Here is a 24,480-nt window from a genome sequence, read left to right as displayed (position 1 = left end):
AATTTCACCCCTGTTTTAATTATTCTAGTGGCTATTAATCCATTCCCGTGTCCGGTTAAATGAACGATTATTCGTACATATAAATACCCCGCCCATCGTGTCCGATCGAGTGTATATGGTAATTTATAGGGACGCCCAATTGTAAATCTTTATATTAACATTAACAAACTTTCATTTAGTTAAACAAATATAAAGCCCATTAATAGCCCATAGTCTAATTTCCACAAGTGTCGTTCTTTTGTCCAAACCCCAATTATGGCACAAAGCCCAATTACCCAATTTTAGTAATTAGCCCAACATCATGATTACTTCGTTTTAAATAAGCATAATAATAACTTTGCTACGAGACATTAATGTAAAAAGGTTGAACATAACTTACAATGATTAAAAATAGCGTAGCGTTACACGGACAGAATTTCGACTTACACCCTTACAACATTCGCTAACATACCCTTATTATTAGAATTATAATTAAAATTAAAATTAAAATATAAATTATATATATATATATATATCGTATAGATAGAGAAGAGAGAAAATAGAATATGAAAAATGATCAGAATTCGGTTTGCTTTATAGCCAGAGTTGAAATTTGGGGCTCCGCGACTCGCGGCAAAAGCCTCTTCAAACTCCGCGAGTCGCGGAGAATGTATTTACAGCTCAGTCCTTGGAGTTTTCTCTGCCGACGGTTTTTTATATATAAATATAATATATATATAATTAATATAATTAATTATATATTATATTATATTTATATACATAGTTAACTTGTAATTTTTAGTCCGTTGCGTCGAGCGTTAAGAGTTGACTCTGGTCCCGGTTCCGGATTTTCGAACGTCCTTGCGTACAATTTTATATTTTGTACTCTTGTAATTTCGAGACGTTTCTTATCAATAATTGGAACCTTTTTGATTGTCTTTTGTACTTTTGAGCTTTTTGGTCGTTTGCGTCTTCAATTCGTCGAATCTGTCTTTTGTCTTCACCTTTTATTATTTAAACGAATATCACTTGTAAATAGAACAATTGCAACTAAAAGCTTGTCTTTCTTGAGGAATAATGCTATGAAATATATGTTCGTTTTTAGCATTATCAACGTCTAATTGAGTTTATTAGACCGGTTCAAGGAACCGCACTAATTAGCATGATCAATTAGTGCTGTGCCATCTAGACGTGTTAAATAACACGTCTAAATGAGCTTTTCCACACGTCTAAATGAGCAGAAATGTAGTAGTGCAAAACATAAGTAAAACATACATGAATAGAACATACCTACGTACAAACAAGCACCCATACATTCTTAAACATCTACACGTATACAGACATGCGTGCATACCTACATACGCATACATACATAAACAACAAACAAAAACATACATACATACATACATACCTACATACATACATACATACATAATGCGAACTTAGAAGCACACATATAAACAGACAAAAACAAACTTACACAAACAGCCATACAAAAACATTCGTACTTACATACACAAACATCCATATATACACAAAAGTTCCAGCACACACAAACAAAATAACACACACAAACATACGCGAACTAAGAAGGTTTCCTGGAAAAGCAAAGCGCGAACAAACATAAATCACTCTACAAGGAGATACATACATACATACAGCCACATTAAACACATATACACCTACCCACAAACACACATACAAACCAAAACCTACTCGTCTATTTTAATTCTAGTCCTCCACACATTCCTATCAGAAGTCATGTGCTCGGTCAATGAAAGCTCTTTCAAGTCGAGCTTAATTATATCCTCCCACCTACGAGTGGGTCTACCCCTTCTCCATACGCCGTCAACCGTAAGTGCCTCGACTCTCCTCACATTCGCAGTAAGAGGTCGCCTCCTCACATGCCCAAACCATCGAAGTCTTTCTTCTCTTAGCTTATCGTTGATGCTTCTAACTTTCAGATCCTCCCTAAAAACACTATTTGGGATCATATCCAACATGGTTTTACCACATGTCCACCTAAGCATCCTCATCTCTGCCACCTCCATCCTTCTCTCTTGTGCCTTCGTCAATGGCCAACACTCTGATCTGTATAACATGGCAGGTCTAATTGCCACCTTAAAGAATTTCCCTTTCAACTTAAGGGGGATATTCTTGTCGCATAAGATTCCGGTAGCTGCTCTCCACTTCACCCACCCTACCTTAATACGGTGCGACACGTCCTCATCTACCTTCCCCGATTTGTGGAGCACCGAACCTAGGTATCTAAACGAAGTTTGCGGATGCAATATCTGGTCTCCAATGCAGATGTTCACTCCATCATCTTGTTCGTCATCGTCCCTAGAGAAATCACATCTAAGGTATTCAGTCTTTTGTCTACTAATTTGTAGACCATTACTTTCTAAGGCCACCTCCATTGCTTAAGTCTTCTATTAAGCTGCTCCTTAGATTCCGAAACAAGCACAATATCCTCGGCAAAAATCAAGCACCATGGGATGCACTCTTGTATCCCTCGAGAAAGCTCGTCCAGGATTAAAGCGAAAACAAAAGGGCTAAGGGCCGATCTCTGATGTAGGCCTACTTCTATTGGGAAAACTTCAGTATTTCCCACCGGCGTTCGAACGCAAGACTTCGCCCTTTCATACATATCCCTGATAACGCTAATGTATCTACTCGGGATACTTCTACTGTTCAGGGTCTTCCAAATCAAGTTTCATGGGTCGCAATCGTAGGCCTTTTCCAAGTCTAAAAAAACCATATCCAAGTTCTTTTGCTTTTCTCTATACTTCTCCATAAGGTTCCTCATAATATGGATTTCCTCTATTGAAGAGCGCCCTGGCATGAAACCAAACTGGTTCTCCGAAATACTTGTTGAAGTCTAGTCTCAATCACTCTCTCCCAAAGCTTCATAGTATGACTAAGTAATTTTATGCCTCTATAGTTACCGCAAATTTAAGCATCCCCCTTGTTCTTATAAATGGGAATAGTCTCGCTCAGTCTCCATTCCATAGGCATTTTAGAGCTTTGAAACGTCTTATTGAAAAGGCAAGTCAACTACCTAACACCATCGTCACCAAGGCTCCGCCACGCCTCGATGGGGATCTGGTCTGGTCCCACAGCTTTATTTCTCCCCACCTTTCGTAATGCCGATCTTACTTCCTCTTGGTAGATCCTCTCACAATCCATGTTGTTCTGGGGTTGTTCAATATTAGAGTCTTGCAAATCTTCGTGGCGCTCGGGTCTTTCCCCATCGAAAAGAGATGAGAAATACCCTTCCCATATTTTCATACCGTCTTCCTTTACTAACGTTTGACCGGCTTCATCTTTGATAAAATTTATGTTATCTATATCCCTGCGCCTTCGCTCCCTGGCTTTGGCTATCCTGTATATATCATTTATCAAAAAGTATCTTTATTAAGTGTTCATATTTTCATCCAATCTATAATGTTCGTGAACAAAGTTTTTTCAAAAAACGAAGAAATTTTTTTTTTCCTTCCCCCCGATTAGTTATTTCCCTCTTGATTCTATCACTATATATATATACATGGTCATAATCAAGAGGGAAATACTTTTTTGGGAGAAGGGGGAAGCGATTTTTTTTTTCGTTTTTGAAAAAACTTTGTTCACGAACATTATAGATTAGATGAAAATATGAACATTTAAAAAAGACACTTTGTGATGAATGTCATTATTTTGACGGGAGAACGCTCGAAGAAAAAAATAAAAATATTCAATTCATTGAATGTTTTCTGGCTGAGTTTATTTGCATCATTTTGTTTTCATCCTGTGTGAAGTGTTTTTTTTCGAATTTAGCCCGATTTAGAGTTTAGGGTTTAGGGTTTTCTGGTTTACTCCGTAAATCTTCAACCCAAAACCCTAAAACCTAAACCCTAAACTCTAAACTCTAAACCGTTCGTATTTAAATATTCAATCTAAATCCTAACTTCTAAACCCTAAACCCTAATTTCGAAACCCTAATAGCTAAACCTTAATTTTTAACCCCCTAATTTCCTAATCCATATTTCTAAACCCTAATTTTCAAACCCTTCAAAAAAAACTCAGAATCAAAACATTCAATGAATTGAATATTTTCATTTTTTTCTTCGAGCGTTTTACCGCCAAAATAATAACATTAATCACAAAGTGTCTTTTTTAAATGTTCATATTTTCATGTGATATTGATGCCTGAAAAAACATTCGAAAAATTGAAAAAAAAAATTACTTTCCCCCATTTCCCCCAAAAAAGTGCTTCCCTCTTGATTATATATATATATATATATATATATATATATATATATATATATATATATATATATATATATATATATATATATATAGTGGTAGGATCAAGAGGGAAGTAACCAATCGGGGGGAAGCGGGGGGAAGCAATTATAATATATGCAAATTTTCTGGTTCTCTAAGACCAACGCTCGGATACCAACTGAAATGTCCCGTTCTTATTGATTAAAAACGTTCCATATTAATTGATTTCTTTGCGAGGTTTTGACCTCTATATGAGACGTTTTTCAAAGACTGCATTTATTTTTAAAACAAACCATAACCTTTATTTCATAAATAAAGGTTTAAAAAGCTTTACGTAGATTATCAAATAATGATAATCTAAAATATCCTTTTTACACACGACCATTACATAATGGTTTACAATACAAATATGTTACATCGAAATCAGTTTCTTGAATGCAGTTTTTACACAATATCATACAAACATGGACTCCAAATCTTGTCCTTATTTTAGTATGCAACAGCGGAAGCTCTTAGTATTCACCTGAGAATAAACATGCTTTAAACGTCAACAAAATTGTTGGTGAGTTATAGGTTTAACCTATATATATCAAATCGTAACAATAGACCACAAGATTTCATATTTCAATACACATCCCATACATAGAGATAAAAATCATTCATATAGTGAACACCTGGTAACCGATATTAACAAGATGCATATATAAGAATATCCCCATCATTCCGGGACACCCTTCGGATATGATATAAATTTCGAAGTACTAAAGCATCCGGTACTTTGGATGGGGTTTGTTAGGCCCAATAGATCTATCTTTAGGATTCGCGTCAATTAGGGTGTCTGTTCCCTAATTCTTAGATTACCAGACTTAATAAAAAGGAGCATATTCGATTTTGATAATTTAACCATAGAATGTAGTTTCACGTACTTGTGTCTATTTTGTAAATCATTTATAAAACCTGCATGTATTCTCATCCCAAAAATATTAGATTTTAAAAGTGGGACTATAACTCACTTTCACAGATTTTTACTTCGTCGGGAAGTAAGACTTGGCCACTGGTTGATTCACGAACCTATAACAATATATACATATATATCAAAGTATGTTCAAAATATATTTACAACACTTTTAGTATATTTTGATGTTTTAAGTTTATTAAGTCAGCTGTCCTCGTTAGTAACCTACAACTAGTTGTCCACAGTTAGATGTACAGAAATAAATCGATAAATATTATCTTGAATCAATCCACGACCCAGTGTATACGTATCTCAGTATTGATCACAACTCAAACGATATATATTTTGGAATCAACCTCAACCCTGTATAACTAACTCCAACATTCACATATAGAGTGTCTATAGTTGTTCCGAAATATATATAGATGTGTCGACATGATAGGTCGAAACATTGTATACGTGTCTATGGTATCTCAAGATTACATAATATACAATACAAGTTGATTAAGTTATGGCTGGAATAGATTTGTTACCAATTTTCACGTAGCTAAAATGAGAAAAATTATCCAATCTTGTTTTACCCATAACTTCTTCATTTTAAATCCATTTTGAGTGAATCAAATTGCTATGATTTCATATTGAACTCTATTTTATGAATCTAAACAGAAAAATTATAGTTTTATAGTCGGAAAAATAAGTTACAAGTCGTTTTTGTAAAGGTAGTCATTTCAGTCGAAAGAACGACGTCTAGATGACCATTTTAGAAAACATACTTCCACTTTGAGTTTAACCATAATTTTTGGATATAGTTTCATGTTCATAATAAAAATCATTTTTCCAGAATAACAACTTTTAAATCAAAGTTTATCATAGTTTTTAATTAACAAACCCAAAACAGCCCGTGGTGTTACTACGACGGCGTAAATCCGGTTTTACGGTGTTTTTCGTGTTTCCAGGTTTTAAATCATTAAGTTAGCATATCATATAGATATAGAACATGTGTTTAGTTGATTTTAAAAGTCAAGTTAGAAGGATTAACTTTTATTTGCGAACAAGTTTAGAATTAACTAAACTATGTTCTAGTGATTACAAGTTTAAACCTTCGAATAAGATAGCTTTATATGTATGAATCGAATGATGTTATGAACATCATTACTACCTCAAGTTCCTTGGATAAACCTACTGGAAATGAGAAAAATAGATCTAGCTTCAAAGGATCCTTGGATGGCTTGAAAGTTCTTGAAGCAGAATCATGACACGAAAACAATTTCAAGTAAGATTTCCACTCGAAATAAGATTGTTATAGTTATAGAAATTGAATTAAAGTTTGAATATGATTATTACATTGTATTAGAAAGATAACCTACTGTAAGTAACAAAGGTTTCTTGATCTTGGATGATTACTTGGAATGGATTTAGAAAACTTGGAAGTAAACTTGCGATCTTGGAAGTATTCTTGATTTTATGAAACTAGAACTTTTGGAATTTATGAAGAACACTTAGAACTTGAAGATAGAACTTGAGAGAGATCAATTAGATGAATAAAATTGAAGAATGAAAGTGTTTGTAGGTGTTTTTGGTCGTTGGTGTATGGATTAGATATAAAGGATATGTAATTTTGTTTTCATGTAAATAAGTCATGAATGATTACTCATATTTTTATAATTTTATGAGATATTTCATGCTAGTTGCCAAATGATGGTTCCCACATGTGTTAGATGACTCACATGGGCTGCTAAGAGCTGATCATTGGAGTGTATATACCAATAGTACATACATCTAAAAGCTGTGTATTGTACGAGTACGAATACGGGTGCATACGAGTAGAATTGTTGATGAAACTGAACGAGGATGTAATTGTAAGCATTTTTGTTAAGTAGAAGTATTTTGATAAGTGTCTTGAAGTCTTTCAAAAGTGTATGAATACATATTAAAACACTACATGTATATACATTTTAACTGAGTCGTTAAGTCATCGTTAGTCGTTACATGTAAATGTTGTTTTGAAACCTTTAGGTTAACGATCTTGTTGAATGTTGTTAACCCATTGTTTATTATAACAAATGAGATGTTAAATTGTTATATTATCATGATATTATGATATATAATATATCTTAGTATGATATATATACAGTTAAATGTCGTTACAACGATAATCGTTACATATATGTCTCGTTTCGAAATCATTAAGTTAGTAGTCTTATTTTTACATATGTATTTCATTGTTAATACACTTAATAATATATTTACTTATAATTTATCATAATTAACCAAGTGTATCAATATCTTAATATGATTCATATGTACCTAGTAAGACGTTGTTATAACGATAATCGTTATATATATCGTTTTCGAGTTTCTTAAATTAATAGTCTCATTTTTATGTATATAACTCATTGTTAAAATACCTAATGAGATACATACTTATAATAAAATCATGTTAACTATATATATAACCATATATATGTCATCGTATAGTTTTTACAAGTTTTAACGTTCGTGAATCACCGGTCAACTTGGGTGGTCAATTGTCTATATGAAACCTATTTCAATTAATCAAGTCTTAACAAGTTTGATTGCTTAACATGTTGGAAATACTTAATCATGTGAATAACAATTTCATTTAATATATATATAAACATGGAAAACTTCGGGTCACTACAGTACCTACCCGTTAAATAAATTTCGTCCCGAAATTTTAAGCAGTTGGCGGTGTTGATGTATCTTCTGGAAATAAATGCGGGTATTTCTTCTTCATCTGATCTTCACGCTCCCAGGTGAACTCGGGTCCTCTACGAGCATTCCATCGAACCTTAACAATCGGTATCTTGTTTTGTTTAAGTCTCTTAACCTCACGATCCATTATTTCGACGGGTTCTTCAATGAATTGAAGTTTTTCATTGATTTGGATTTCGTCCAACGGAATAGTGAGATCTTCTTTAGCAAAACATTTCTTCAAATTTGAGACGTGGAAAGTGTTATGTACAGCCGCGAGTTGTTGAGGTAGCTCCAGTTGGTAAGCTACTGGTCCGACACGATCTATAATCTTGAATGGTCCAATGTACCTTGGATTTAGTTTCCCCCGTTTACCAAATCGAACAACGCCTTTCCAAGGTGAAACCTTAAGCATGACCATTTCTCCAATTTCAAACTCTATATCTTTTCTTTTACTGTCCGCGTAGCTCTTTTGTCGACTCTGGGCGGTTTTCAATCTTTGTTGAATTTGGATGATTTTCTCGGTAGTTTCTTGTATTATCTCTGGACCCGTAATCTGTCTATCCCCCACTTCACTCCAACAAATCGAAGACCTGCACTTTCTACCATAAAGTGCTTCAAACGGCGCCATCTCAATGCTTGAATGGTAGCTGTTGTTGTAGGAAAATTCTGCTAACGGTAGATGTCGATCCCAACTGTTTCCGAAATCAATAACACAAGCTCGTAGCATGTCTTCAAGCATTTGTATCGTCCTTTCGCTCTGCCCATCAGTTTGTGGATGATAGGCAGTACTCATGTCTATACGAGTTCCCAATGCTTGCTGTAATGTCTGCCAGAATCTTGAAATAAATCTGCCATCCCTATCAGAGATAATAGAGATTGGTATTCCATGTCCGGAGACGACTTCCTTCAAATATAGTCGTGCTAACTTCTCCATCTTGTCATCTTCTCTTATTGGCAGGAAGTGTGCTGACTTGGTGAGACGATCAACTATTACCCAAATAGTATCATAACCACTTGCAGTCCTTGGCAATTTAGTAATGAAATCCATGGTAATGTTTTTCCATTTCCATTCCGGGATTTCAGGTTGTTGTAGTAGACCTGATAGTTTCTGATGTTCAGCTTTGACCTTAGAACACGTCAAACATTCTCCTACATATTTAGCAATATCGGCTTTCATACCTGGCCACCAAAAATGTTTCTTAAGATCCTTGTACATCTTCCCCGTTCCAGGATGTATTGAGTATCTGGTTTTATGAGCTTCTCTAAGTACCATTTCTCTCATATCTCCAAATTTTGTTACCCAAATTCTTTCAGCCCTATACCGGGTTCCGTCTTCCCGAATATTAAGATGCTTCTTCGATCCTTTGGGTATTTCATCCTTTAAATTTCCCTCTTTTAAAACTCCTTGTTGCGCCTCCTTTATTTGAGTAGTAAGGTTAGTGTGAATCATTATATTCATAGATTTTACTCGAATGGGTTCTCTATCCTTTCTGCTCAAGGTGTCGGCTACCACATTTGCCTTCCCCGGGTGGTAACGAATCTCAAAGTCGTAATCATTCAACAATTCAATCCACCTACACTGCCTCGTATTCAGTTGTTTCTGATTAAATATGTGTTGAAGACTTTTGTGGTCGGTATATATAATACTTTTGACCCCATATAAGTAGTGCCTCCAAGTCTTTAATGCAAAAACAACCGCGCCTAATTCCAAATCATGCGTCGTATAATTTTGCTCGTGAATCTTCAATTGTCTAGACGCATAAGCAATCACCTTCATCCATTGCTTTAATACACAACCGAGACCTTGCTTTGATGCGTCACAATAAATCACAAAATCATCATTCCCTTCAGGCAATGACAATATAGGTGCCGTAGTTAGCTTTTTCTTCAATAATTGAAACGCCTTCTCTTGTTCATCCTTCCATTCAAATTTCTTCCCTTTATGCGTTAATGCAGTCAAGGGTTTTGCTATTCTGGAGAAATCTTGGATGAATCTTCTGTAGTAACCAGCCAATCCTAAAAATTGACGTATATGCTTCGGAGTTTTTGGGGTTTCCCACTTTTCAACGGTTTCGATCTTTGCCGGGTCCACCTGGATACCTTCTTTGTTCACTATGTGACTGAGGAATTGAAATCCTTCCAACCAAAATGCACACTTTGAAAACTTAGCGTACAGTTTTTCTTTCCTCAATACTTCTAGCACTTTTCTCAAATGTTCTTCGTGCTCTTGATCATTCTTTGAGTAAATAAGTATGTCATCGATGAAAACAATGACAAACTTGTCAAGATATGGCCCACACACTCGGTTCATGAGGTCCATGAACACAGCTGGTGCGTTAGTCAATCCAAACGGCATAACCATAAACTCGTAATGACCATAACGCGTCCTAAAAGCAGTTTTTGGAATATCATCCTCCTTTACTCGCATTTGATGATATCCAGAACGTAAATCGATCTTCGAATAAACCGACGAGCCTTGTAGTTGATCAAATAAGTCGTCAATTCTCGGCAGTGGATAACGGTTTTTGATGGTAAGTTTGTTCAACTCTCTGTAGTCAATACACAACCTAAATGTACCATCCTTCTTCTTGACAAACAAAACAGGAGCTCCCCATGGTGATGTGCTTGGTCGAATAAAACCACGTTCTAATAGTTCTTGCAGTTGGCTTTGCAGTTCTTTCATCTCGCTGGGTGCGAGTCTATAAGGAGCACGAGCTATTGGTGCAGCTCCTGGTACAAGATCTATTTGAAATTCAACAGATCGATGTGGAGGTAGTCCCGGTAATTCTTTCGGAAATACATCGGGAAATTCTTTTGCGACGGGAACATCATTGATGCTCTTTTCTTCAGTTTGTACTTTCTCGATGTGTGCTAGAACAACATAGCAACCTTTTCTTATTAGTTTTTGTGCCTTCAAATTACTAATAAGATGTAGCTTCATGTTGCCCTTTTCTCCGTACACCATTAAGGGTTCTCCTTCTTCTCGTACAATGCGAATTGCATTTTTATAACATACGATCTCTGCTTTCACCTTCTTCAGCCAGTCCATGCCAACTATTACATCAAAACTCCCTAACTCTACTGGTATCAAATCAATCTTGAATATTTCGCTACTCAGTTTAATTTCTCGATTCCGGCATATATTATCTGCTGAAATTAATTTACCGTTTGCTAATTCGAGTAAAAATTTACTATCCAACGGCGTCAATGGACAACTTAATTTAGCACAAAAATCTCTACTCATATAGCTTCTATCCGCACCCGAATCAAATAAAACGTAAGCAGATTTATTGTCAATAAGAAACGTACCCGTAATAAGCTCCGGGTCTTCCTGTGCCTCTGCCGCATTAATATTGAAAACTCTTCCGCGGCCTTGTTCATTCGTGTTCTCCTGGTTCGGGCAATTTCTAATAATGTGGCCCGGTTTTCCACATTTATAACAAACTACATTGGCATAACTTGCTCCGACACTACTTGCTCCGCCATTACTCGTTCCGACACCATTTGTTCCTTTCGTTCTGTTAACCCCTGGTCCGTAGACCTCACATTTCGTCGCGCTATGACCATTTCTTTTACACTTGTTGCAAAATTTGGTGCAGAACCCCGAGTGATACTTTTCACACCTTTGGCATAGCTGCTTCTGATTGTTGTTGTTGTTGCGGTTGTTATTGTTGTTGGGATGATTGTTGTAGTTGTTGTTGTTGTTGTTGTTGTTGTTGTTGTTGTTGTTGTTGTTGTTGTTGTTGTTGTTGTTGTTGTTGTTGTTGTTGTTGTTGTTGTTGTTGTTGGGTCGTTTGTTGTAGTTGTGATTTATGTTGCAATTGTTGGGATAATTGTTGCGATTATTATTGTAATTGATGTTGTTGTTGTATTGGTGATTCTTATCACCGTTTTCCTCCCACTTTCTTTTGACTTGCTTCACATTGGCCTCTTCAGCCGTCTGTTCTTTAATTCTTTTCTCAATCTGGTTCACTAGTTTGTGAGCCATTCTACATGCCTGTTGTATGGAGGCGGGCTAGTGTGAACTTATATCTTCTTGGATTCTTTCTGGTAATCCTTTCACAAACGCGTCGATATTCTCTTCCTCATCTTCGAACGCTCCCGGACACAATAGGCACAATTCTGTGAATCGTCTTTCGTACGTGATAATATCAAATCCTTGGGTTCATAACCCTCTAAGTTCTGTCTTGAGCTTATTGACCTCGGTTCTGGGACGGTACTTCTCGTTCATCAAGTGCTTGAATGCTGACCACGGTAGTGCGTACGCATCATCTTGTCCCACTTGCTCTAGATAGGTATTCCACCATTTTAACGCAGAACCTGTGAAGGTATGTGTAGCATACTTCACTTTGTCCTCTTCAGTACACTTACTTATGGCAAACACCGATTCTACCTTCTCGGTCCACCGTTTCAATCCGATTGGTCCTTCGGTTCCATCAAATTCCAAAGGTTTGCAGGCAGTGAATTCTTTGTAGGTGCATCCTACACGATTTCCTGTACTGCTAGATCCAAGGTTATTGTTGGTATGTAGCGCAGCCTGTACTGCGGCTATGTTTGAAGCTAGAAAAGTACGGAATTCCTCTTCATTCATATTCACGGTGTGTCGAGTAGTCGGTGCCATTTCCTTCAAAATATTCAAATGGAACAAGTTAATCATACAGAATATTAAGAGTAGTTAATAGTATTTCGTAGCATAATATGAACTCATTTATAAAAGCTTTTTCTTCATATTAGCCTTTTATAAGTTTAAATTCGGGTAGTACCTACCCGTTAAGTTCATACTTAGTAGCTAATATACAATTCAACTACAATTCTATATGAAAAACTGATTATAATAATATTTTGCGTTCAAACTTTTATACAATATTTTACAAACTTACAATACCGCTTATTTTACATAAAGCATGAAATATAGCACACAATAACTTTGATACAAGATAGTTGTGAAGATAATTCTAGCTAGTACACAAGTCGTTCAGCAAAGGCAATAAAGACACGTAATTCATACGTCCAGAAACAAGTCATGCATTCTGGTTTTACTAGGACTACTTCCCATCCTTGGTCTTGTGGAACATAACCGTTATGGCCGTTGATAAGACAGCGTGTTGTAATGTCGTCAAAGGGACGAGAGTTACGTAATGACCAACAGTCTCGTAATAACCTAAAAATCTCATTTCTTACCCCAATTACCGACTCCGTCACTTGTGGGAACGTTTTGTTTAATAGTTGTAGCCCGATGTTCTTTTTCTCACTTTGGTGAGAAGCGAACATTACTAACCCGTAAGCATAGCATGATTCTTTATGTTGCATGTTAGCCGCTTTTTCTAAATCATGAAGTCCTATATTCGGATACATTGAGTCAAAATAATTTCTTAACCCGTTGCGTAAAATAGCATTTGGGTTCCCCGCAATATATGCGTCAAAGTAAACACATCGTAACTTATGGGTTTCCCAATGTGATATCCCCCATCTTTCAAACGAAAGTCTCTTATAAACCAAGACATTCTTGGAACGTTCTTCGAATGTCTTACAAACTGATTTCGCCGTAAATATTTGTGCCGAAGAATTCTGACCGACTCTAGAGAAGATTTCATCAATCATGTCTCCGGGTAGGTCTCTTAAAATATTGGGTTGTCTATCCATTTTGTGTTTTTATACTGTAAAATAGACAAGAGTTAGATTCATAAAAAAAATACTTATTAATACAAGCAATATTTTTACATATATCATAAAGCATAAGCACACTATATTACATATATTACACCACACGAATACAACTATCTTATTCCAACTCGCTCGTTTCTTCTTCTTCGGTTTTGGTTCATTTTGCCAAGTTTCTAGGGATATATGATGTTCCCCTAATAGGAGCTGTCGTTTTCTACAACGGTTTAGAAAAACATGGTGGTTTCGAGGTTCCCGGGTCAATGTTACAACTTAAGGGCTTCGGGGGTTGACGATACATATAAAGTTCATCGGGGTTGGAATTAGATTTCTCTATTTTTATGCCCTTTCCCTTATTATTTTCTTTTGCCTTTTTAAATTCAGTTGGGGTAATTTCTATAACATCATTGGAATTCTCGTCGGAATCCGATTCATCGGAGAATTGGTAATCCTCCCAATATTTTGCTTCCTTGGCGGAAACACCATTGACCATAATTAACCTTGGTCGGTTGGTTGAGGATTTTCTTTTACTTAACCGTTTTATTATTTCCCCCACCGGTTCTATTTCCTCCTCCGGTTCCTCCTCTTCCGGTTCTGATTCTTCTTCCGGTTCTTCTTCGAGAACTTGTGAATCAGTCCAATATATATTCGACTCTTCGTTATTATTAGGTGAGTCAATGGGATTTGTGCTAGAGGTAGACATCTATCACACAATATCAAACATGTTAAGATATTAATATATCACATAATATATACATGTTAATAATATATAGTTTCCAACAAAAATGTTAAGCAATCATTTTTAAAGAAAAGACGGTCGAAGTCCAAACTCACTAATGCATCCTAACAAACTCGATAAGACACACTAATGCAAATTTTCTGGTTCTCTAAGACCAACGCTCGAATACCAACTGAAATGTCCCGTTCTTATTGATTAAAAACGTTCCATATTAATTGATTTAGTTGCGAGGTTTTGACCTCTATATGAGACGTTTTTCAAAGACTGCATTCATTTTTAAAACAAACCATAACCTTCATTTCATAAATAAAGGTTTAAAAAGCTTTACGTAGATTATCAAATAATGATAATCTAAAATATCCTGTTTACACACGACCATTACATAATGGTTTACAATCCAAATATGTTACATCGAAATCAGTTTCTTGAATGCAGTTTTTACACAATATCATACAAACATGGACTCCAAATCTTGTCCTTATTTTAGTATGCAACAGCGGAAGCTCTTAGTATTCACCTGAGAATAAACATGCTTTAAACGTCAACAAAATTGTTGGTGAGTTATAGGTTTAACCTATATATATCAAATCGTAACAATAGACCACAAGATTTCATATTTCAATACACATCCCATACATAGAGATAAAAATCATTCATATGGTGAACACCTGGTAACCGACATTAACAAGATGCATATATAAGAATATCCCCATCATTCCGGGACACCCTTCGGATATGATATAAATTTCGAAGTACTAAAGCATCCGGTACTTTGGATGGGGTTTGTTAGGCCCAATAGATCTATCCTTAGGATTCGCGTCAATTAGGGTGTCTGTTCCCTAATTCTTAGATTACCAGACTTAATAAAAAGGGGCATATTCGATTTTGATAATTCAACCATAGAATATAGTTTCACGTACTTGTGTCTATTTTGTAAATCATTTATAAAACCTGCATGTATTCTCATCCCAAAAATATTAGATTTTAAAAGTGGGACTATAACTCACTTTCACAGATTTTTACTTCGTCGGGAAGTAAGACTTGGCCACTGGTTGATTCACGAACCTATAACATTATATACATATATATCAAAGTATGTTCAAAATATATTTACAACACTTTTAATATATTTTGATGTTTTAAGTTTATTAAGTCAGCTGTCCTCGTTAGTAACCTACAACTAGTTGTCCACAGTTAGATGTACAGAAATAAATCGATAAATATTATCTTGAATCAATCCACGACCCAGTGTATACGTATCTCAGTATTGATCACAACTCAAACTATATATATTTTGGAATCAACCTCAACCCTGTATAGCTAACTCCAACATTCACATATAGAGTGTCTATGGTTGTTCCGAAATATATATAGATGTGTCGACATGATAGGTTGAAACATTGTATACGTGTCTATGGTATCTCAAGATTACATAATATATAATACAAGTTGATTAAGTTATGGTTGGAATAGATTTGTTACCAATTTTCACGTAGCTAAAATGAGAAAAATTATCCAATCTTGTTTTACCCATAACTTCTTCATTTTAAATCCATTTTGAGTGAATCAAATTGCTATGATTTCATATTGAACTCTATTTTATGAATCTAAACAGAAAAGTATAGTTTTATAGTCAGAAAAATAAGTTACAAGTCATTTTTGTAAAGGTAGTCATTTCAGTCGAAAGAACGACGTCTAGATGACCATTTTAGAAAATATACTTCCACTTTGAGTTTAACCATAATTTTTGGATATAGTTTCATGTTCATAATAAAAATCATTTTTCCAGAATAACAACTTTTAAATCAAAGTTTATCATAGTTTTTAATTAACTAACCCAAAACAGCCCCCGGTGTTACTACGACGGCGTAAATCCGGTTTTACGGTGTTTTTCGTGTTTCCAGGTTTTAAATCATTAAGTTAGCATATCATATAGATATAGAACATGTGTTTAGTTGATTTTAAAAGTCAAGTTAGAAGGATTAACTTTTATTTGCGAACAAGTTTAGAATTAACTAAACTATGTTCTAGTGATTACAAGTTTAAACCTTCGAATAAGATAGCTTTATATGTATGAATCGAATGATGTTATGAACATCATTACTACCTCAAGTTCCTTGGATAAACCTACTGGAAATGAGAAAAATAGATCTAGCTTCAAAGGATCCTTGGATGGCTTGAAAGTTCTTGAAGCAGAATCAATACACGAAAACAATTTCAAGTAAGATTTCTACTCGAAATAAGATTGTTATAGTTATAGAAATTGAATTAAAGTTTGAATATGATTATTACCTTGTATTAGAAAGATAACCTACTGTAAGTAACAAATGTTTCTTGATCTTGGATGATTACTTGGAATGGATTTAGAAAACTTGGAAGTAAACTTGCAATCTTGGAAGTATTCTTGATTTTATGAAACTAGAACTTTTGGAATTTATGAAGAACACTTAGAACTTGAAGATAGAACTTGAGAGAGATCAATTAGATGAAGAAAATTGAAGAATGAAAGTGTTTTTAGGTGTTTTTGGTCGTTGGTGTATGGATTAGATATAAAGGATATGTAATTTTGTTTTCATGTAAATAAGTCATGAATGATTACTCATATTTTTGTAATTTTATGAGATATTTCATGCTAGTTGCCAAATGATGGTTCCCACATGTATTAGGTGACTCACATGGGCTGCTAAGAGCTGATCATTGGAGTGTATATACCAATAGTACATACATCTAAAAGCTGTGTATTGTACGAGTACGAATACGGGTGCATACGAGTAGAATTGTTGATGAAACTGAACAAGGATGTAATTGTAAGCATTTTTGTTAAGTAGAAGTATTTTGATAAGTGTCTTGAAGTCTTTCAAAAGTGTATGAATACATATTAAAACACTACATGTATATACATTTTAACTGAGTCGTTAAGTCATCGTTAGTCGTTACATGTAAATGTTGTTTTGAAACCTTTAGGTTAACGATCTTGTTGAATGTTGTTAACCCATTGTTTATTATAACAAATGAGATGTTAAATTGTTATATTATCATGATATTATGATATATAATATATCTTAGTATGATATATATACAGTTAAATGTCGTTACAACGATAATCGTTACATATATGTCTCGTTTTGAAATCATTAAGTTAGTAGTCTTATTTTTACATATGTATTTCATTGTTTATACACTTAATAATATATTTACTTATCATTTAACATAATTAACCAAGTGTATCAATATCTTAATATGATTCATATGTACCTAGTAAGACGTTGTTATAACGATAATCGTTATATATATCGTTTTCGAGTTTCTTAAATTAATAGTCTCATTTTTATGTATATATTGTTAAAATACCTAATGAGATACATACTTATAATAAAATCATGTTAACTATATATATAACCATATATATGTCATCGTATAGTTTTTACAAGTTTTAACGTTCGTGAATCACCGGTCAACTTGGGTGGTCAATTGTCTATATGAAACCTATTTCAATTAATCAAGTCTTAACAAGTTTGATTGCTTAACATGTTGGAAACACTTAATCATGTAAATAACAATTTCATTTAATATATATATAAACATGGAAAACTTCGGGTCACTACAATTATTATGTTATGATTGTTATTGTTTATGTATTATTAATTATTGTTATTAATACAAGTATTATTGTTATTATTATTATTGTTATTAGCAATATTATTTAGAAAATTATTAGTATTAACATTATTATTACTAAAAGTATTATCATTTGTATTAATATTATTTAGTATTATTATTATTATTATTATTATTATTATTATTATTATTATTATTATTATTATTATTATTATTATTATTATTATTATTATTATTATTATTATTATTATCACCATTACTAATAAAAGCTATCATTTATTATCACTAAAACAATTAAAAGTTACAATTATGACTGCTATTATTATCATTATCACTAGTATTATTATGAAGTAATAATATTCTTAAAATTAGCAATTGTATTATTATAAGTAATATTAACATTATAAATCGTACGATTTTAATATTATTGTAAATATTATGATTATGAATAACATTGGTAATATTATTATAAAAATGATACGATTTATTAGTACTTACATAAATATTAGTATTATTATCATAAGTATATTATTAAGGTTATTGTCATTATTTTTACCTTTACTAATATTAACTTAGTATAATTAGAACTACTGTTTTGATAAACAAACGAAATATATTTACATAAATATATGTAACACCTACAACATAACAAAGTATTTTTTTATTTACATATATTATAATCATATTAATAATTTATTTATCACATATCAAATATAATAACATTATTTATATAAATACTTATACATATATATAACAAATTAAGGATATTTTCATATAATACTAACCATATATATATATATATATATATATAGATATTTTGATATAACCAAATATATAGATATTAAACATTTTAAATATATACACAAACTAAATAAGTACAATATATAATTCAAGTTATAGTATATAAATTTGTTTGAATACAAATATACATTTTAATATATATAAACCAATGATATAGGTTCGTGAATCCGAGGCCAACCCTGCATTGTTCAGTTGTTCAGAATAGTCATATGTATTTTTACTACAAAATACATTAGGTGAGTTTCATTTGCCTTTTTTACCCTTTATATTTTTGGGCTGAGAATACATGCGCAATTTTTATAAATGTTTTAAGAAATAGACACAAGTAATCGAAACTACATTATATGGTTGAATTATCAAAATCGAATATGCCCCTTTTTATTAAGTCTGGTAATCTAAGAATTAGGGAACAGACACCCTAATTGACGCGAACTCTAAAGATAGATCTATCGGGCCCAACAAGCCCCATCCAAAGTACCGGATGCTTTAGTACTTCGAAATTTATATCATGTCCGAAGGAGAATCCCGGAATGATGGGGATAATTGTAACATCCCGCGTTTTTCCGTTAAATTTAATTTTAACACCGTCTTTTTTTTAAAACATAATCTTTCGTATTTAAATTAATAGTTTCCGTGAGTAACGTTCATTATATTCCCGCTATTTAATTTTGACATCACCCGTTTACTCGAGCGTTTTAAAAATATTCGTTTGGTTAATTCCCGCACCCGACTACAAACATGAGGGACTTAAGTTGACAAGTGGGCAAAGTGGTGACTAGGTCAACTAGTCAACCACTTCACCTCCTCCATCCATTTCCATCCATCTCCTTCATCTCTCTTTCTCTCTAGCAAGAACACACACACACAACACCCAATTCAATCATTCATCATCTAAATTCGATTTAGGAGGCTTACAACAAAACAAATTACATATTTGGAATCCTCTCTTCATCCTCTACAATTTGATACCAACTTCATCTCGTTTGGGTAACATTTCTAAAACTCTAGATTTCTCTAAATTCGTGTTTTTGATTTGAAATGGTGTTAGTTAGTGTCTATGGCTCAAGTCTAACATGAATATATGTTTGGTTTGCTCGATTTGTTGTTTTTGGAGTAACTAGCATGAACTTGAAATGGGTTTGCTTAATCCTTGATTTTGGATGAGTTAATGTTGTTAGATTGTTAAAGTGCATGTTTTAATTGTGTTACTAGTATCACTAGCTTCGTTTTGATGCGTAGGTTGATTAAGAAAACTTCAAAAACATGAATATTGATTTTGTGATGTTTGACTAGGGTTTGATAGTTCTTGACATGAACTTTTGATGCTTGAATGCCATGGAATGTTAATTGTTAGTGATTAGTTGTAATGTATGCTTAATTACCTTCGAAACGGCATATCGTATGTGTAAATTGGATTCCCGAAACTTAAAATGCAATTGATGAACTTGAAACTTTGAAAATGGACTTTTAAACGATCACTTGACGAGAAATCGGTTATGGAAAATGTTGTTTTTGTTTGATGAAACATGTTTAGTTGTGTTCCTTGTCAAAAGAGCTTTCCAACGGTATAAGATACGCTTCCTAATTGTTTACGGTTTGAGTTTTGCGTTTGTTTGAAATTTTACCAAGCCTTGAACAAGTGAAACAGGCCAGGGACCAGGCCACGGCCATTGTCGCGCCGCGGAGCAATTTGTCGCGCCGTGGCCCAAAGGGTGATTTTAGAACATGTTTTTCAAGCTTTCTGACCTTCAACATAGGCATTTGTCGCGCCGCGGAGCAATTTGTCGCGCCGTGACAATTGCCTGTTTCATCCGAACTTCAGCAAACTTGTTTTGGCCATAACTTTTTGACCGTAACTCCGTTTTCGATGAATCAAATATCGTTGGAAACGTAATAAGATTTCCTTTCTAATGGTAAGGTTTTGAAATGTCAACTCAAACTTTATTACAATCGTTCTAACATGCTTTTATACTTGATTCTTGCATGAAACTTGACAACGTGATTCACATGCTATACTATTCGAGTCGTAACGAGCCATAGGACTAATTAAACACATTTCACCCGACCTTGTGTCGTAACCGGTTAATTGATATAACTTACTTGTTTAGGTCAAGGCTAAGCAACTTTCATGCACACGTTTACTTGTTGAAGTACTTTTATACTCGTGCACTCGAGGTGAGATCATAGTCCCACTTTTACTCTTTTTGAACTTATATTTGGGATGAGAAAACATAAACGATTCTTTTGAACTAAGTGAACACAAGAACGGGAAAACAAACATTCTACATACGAGTTTAGAACAAAAATCCTCAATTCGATTATCATTAGTTACACTTGCCGGGTGTAAGCGAGAACTTATGTTATATGGCCATATGGGTTGACAACCCTCATCTTTGACGGTTCGCTACCGTCTACGGATGAAATATATTTTCGAGAATCATTGTTTGTTCTAGCACTAAGTGATGGGGTATACAATGGAAGGAATGTTAAGCTTTGATAATTGGGTGCTCGTGAAACAAACTTTTGGAATGTATTACTATTATTTCATTGATGCAAATCTTGTGGTTCACTTGTACTTACTTACTTAAACCTATGATTTCACCAACGTTTTCGTTGACAGATTTCTATGTTTTTCTCAGGTCATGCACGATATGTGAAACATGCTTCCGCTTACTATTTGATACTTGCATCCGATGTCGAGTATACATGCATTTCATGGAGCGTCTTTTGACTTTACTTTAAACCGTGTCGCCTAGATTTCAATCGTACTTATAACGTTGTAACTTAACTTTTGGTTGAACAATTCTTGTAAACTTTGAAACAATCTTTATTTTGAAATGAAGGCGACATATTTTGGTCAAACGTTATCTTAAAGACTTATAATCAGGTAATGGGACCCACGTAGCCGACGCCGTCACTTGACGATTTGTCGGGGTCGCTACAATAATCTTATATGCATAATGTGAATGTCGGTTACCAGGTGTTCAATCCATATGAATGATTATTTTTGTCTCTATACACGGGACGTATGTTTATGGGAAATGAAAATATGAAACCTTGTGGTCTATTAAAATTATGAAATGATTATTTATGTTAAACTAATGAACTCACCAACCTTTTGGTTGACACTTTAAAGCATGTTTATTCTCAGGTACGAAAGAAATCTTCCGCTGTGCATTTGCTCATTTTAGGGATATTACTTGGAGTCATTCATGTCATATTTCAAAAGACGGTGCATTCGAGTCGTTAAGTTCATCAAGATTAATATTAAGTCAGTTATATTATGAAATGGTATGCATGCCGTCAACTTTCGATGTAATGAAATATTGTCTTTTTAAAAAACGAATGCAATGTTTGTAAAATGTATCATATAGAGGTCAAGTACCTCGCGATGTAATCAACTATTGTGAATCATCTATAATCGATACGGACTTCGTCCGGATGGATTAGGACGGGTCCTTTCAATACATCCTTGAGCTTAACTTAGATGATGAATTTGAGCGAAAGAATGAAATTGTTGAGGTTGTTGAGGAAGAACTTGAAAAGGTATATTTATATATGTTCTCCAATTAATAGGTGTGATGTTTTTGATATGTTTAGTGTCGGCATGAGATATATTTGGTTGATCTTGCTTGTAGGTTATGTCTGCATACGGATACAAGATAGCTTAGAGACGGATCGTTGAGATAGAACTATATGAGCATGATAAGAGATCAATGAATTAGATGAAATCTGGTAAACTGTTGACCTTCAATATATGTGACATCATTTATTTAATTCGATTTATTTTTGTTTAGAAGGCAAATACTGTAGTTAATTTTTTTTTTGGATTGAATTTGATGTAAGGATAATGCCAGCCACTGATATGTTGTTTTTAAATGCTATAAATTCTATTGGATTTATGAGCAATTAGATTAGTAGCTTAATGATGCACTAATGGGCCAAAACATGTTTCTTCTATAAGTGTGAATCATTTTGCTTCGCCTTTTATTTCACATGTATCATACAAAATTGTAACTTTATGCTATCTGTTATCTTATCTTACACTGTAAATTTTTTTTTTTTTTAAAATAAAGCAGCTATGTAGCGGAATGGATGAAAATGTTGTTGTAGTTCTCAAACAAGAAAAACGTAAATTACTGTTATTGAGTATTTTTTAGAATGTTCTCTCTTAATAGCCTTATTACCTTCGTGTTTTATCAATTGTAATGCATAACTATCATCTTACATACTGATTATACTTAAAGTTCATATTAATTAGTTGTTAAAGTTGTTTATTTAACCAACTATTTCAAATTGGGCAGGTTAACTTAGCTATCATTTCATTAAATTTTTTGTCGGATTTTAATTATTCATTTAATCGCATGCACTACATTAACAGTCCTGGCTTCTCATCTCAATAATTTGTTCAACGATCTGATCTTCGGGTCCTATGTGCAACGATACTGAAGGTGCATATTTCTTATTTTCGTTTACGTGATGACAATAGTTCCTTTTTTTTTATCATTAACCTTTTTTCATATATTTGGATGTGTTAGCCGTTAGGTTAAATTGATAATTTTAACTATATAATCGCATATGTTAATTGTAGCAAAGGTATCGATCTCGACAAAAAGGTGAAGCATATTGTGTTGGTTTCTGTAGATTGAATCTCACAGTCATTTCCTGCGAATGATGGTAGAGGGATGGCATGTTGGATGGGTACTCAAAGAACCAGCTATAACTACCTTATATTAGTGTTTTTTAATTTAGAGTTTCTTCCATTGTAAATTACCTTTATGACTTTTTGTAAATACTTCAAAGATATATATATATATATATATATATATATATATATATATATATATATATATATATATATATATATATATATATATATATATATATATATATATATAGTTTGGTTTTGTAGTAAATTTAATTTGGTATATTTGGTGCATTTGGTATTTAACGGGTATTATGTGAAATATTTGGTATTTTGCGGGTATTATTTGAAATATTTGAGATTTTAACCAGGGTTAAGATTTAGCGGGAACACGTCTAAATTGATATCAGGAACACGCCTAATTTAATCAATTAGACGTGTTAATTTACAATTAGACGTGTTAATTTAATCAATTAGACGTGTTCCAGGAACACGTCTAGATGACAAAAAAAAGGAGGAACACGTCTAATTGAGTTTATTAGACCGGTTCAAGGAACCGCACTAATTAGCATGATCAATTAGTGCTGTGACATCTAGACGTGTTAAATAACACGTCGAAATGAGTTTTTCCACACGTCTAAATGAGCAGAAATGTAGTAGTGCAAAACATAAGTAAAACATACATGAATAGAACATACCTACGTACAAACAAGCACCCATACATACTTAAACATCTACACGCATACAGGCATACGTGCATACCTACATACGCATACATACATAAACAACAAACAAAAACATACATACATACATACATACATACATACATGCATACATACATACATACATACATACATACATACATACATACATACATACATACATACATACATACATACATACATACATACATAATGCAAACTTAGAAGCACACATATAAACAGACAAAAACAAACTTACACAAACAGCTATACAAAAACATTCGTACTTACATACACAAACATCCATATATACACAAAAGTTCTAGCACACACAAACAAGATAGCACACACAAACATACGCGAACTAAGAAGGTTTCCTAGAAAAGCAAAGCGCGAA

At 33.6% G+C, this 24,480-nt stretch overlaps 1 protein-coding gene across 1 annotated transcript; it reads right to left on the bottom strand.

Moving 5' to 3' along the window:
• Positions 1-1,691: 1,691 nt before the first annotated feature.
• LOC139901098 (uncharacterized) lies at positions 1,692-2,399 on the bottom strand. Its single transcript, XM_071883837.1, has 2 exons — positions 2,065-2,399; positions 1,692-1,950 (listed from the first exon to the last, which is right to left on the bottom strand). The coding sequence occupies exons 1-2, from the start codon at positions 2,397-2,399 to the stop codon at positions 1,692-1,694; spliced, it is 594 nt and encodes a 197-aa protein (XP_071739938.1).
• Positions 2,400-24,480: the final 22,081 nt, after the last annotated feature.

This window comes from Rutidosis leptorrhynchoides, chromosome 3 (genome assembly GCF_046630445.1).
Source record: "Rutidosis leptorrhynchoides isolate AG116_Rl617_1_P2 chromosome 3, CSIRO_AGI_Rlap_v1, whole genome shotgun sequence".
NCBI lineage: Eukaryota > Viridiplantae > Streptophyta > Magnoliopsida > Asterales > Asteraceae > Rutidosis > Rutidosis leptorrhynchoides.
This window is presented reverse-complemented; position numbering and strand designations above follow the sequence as displayed.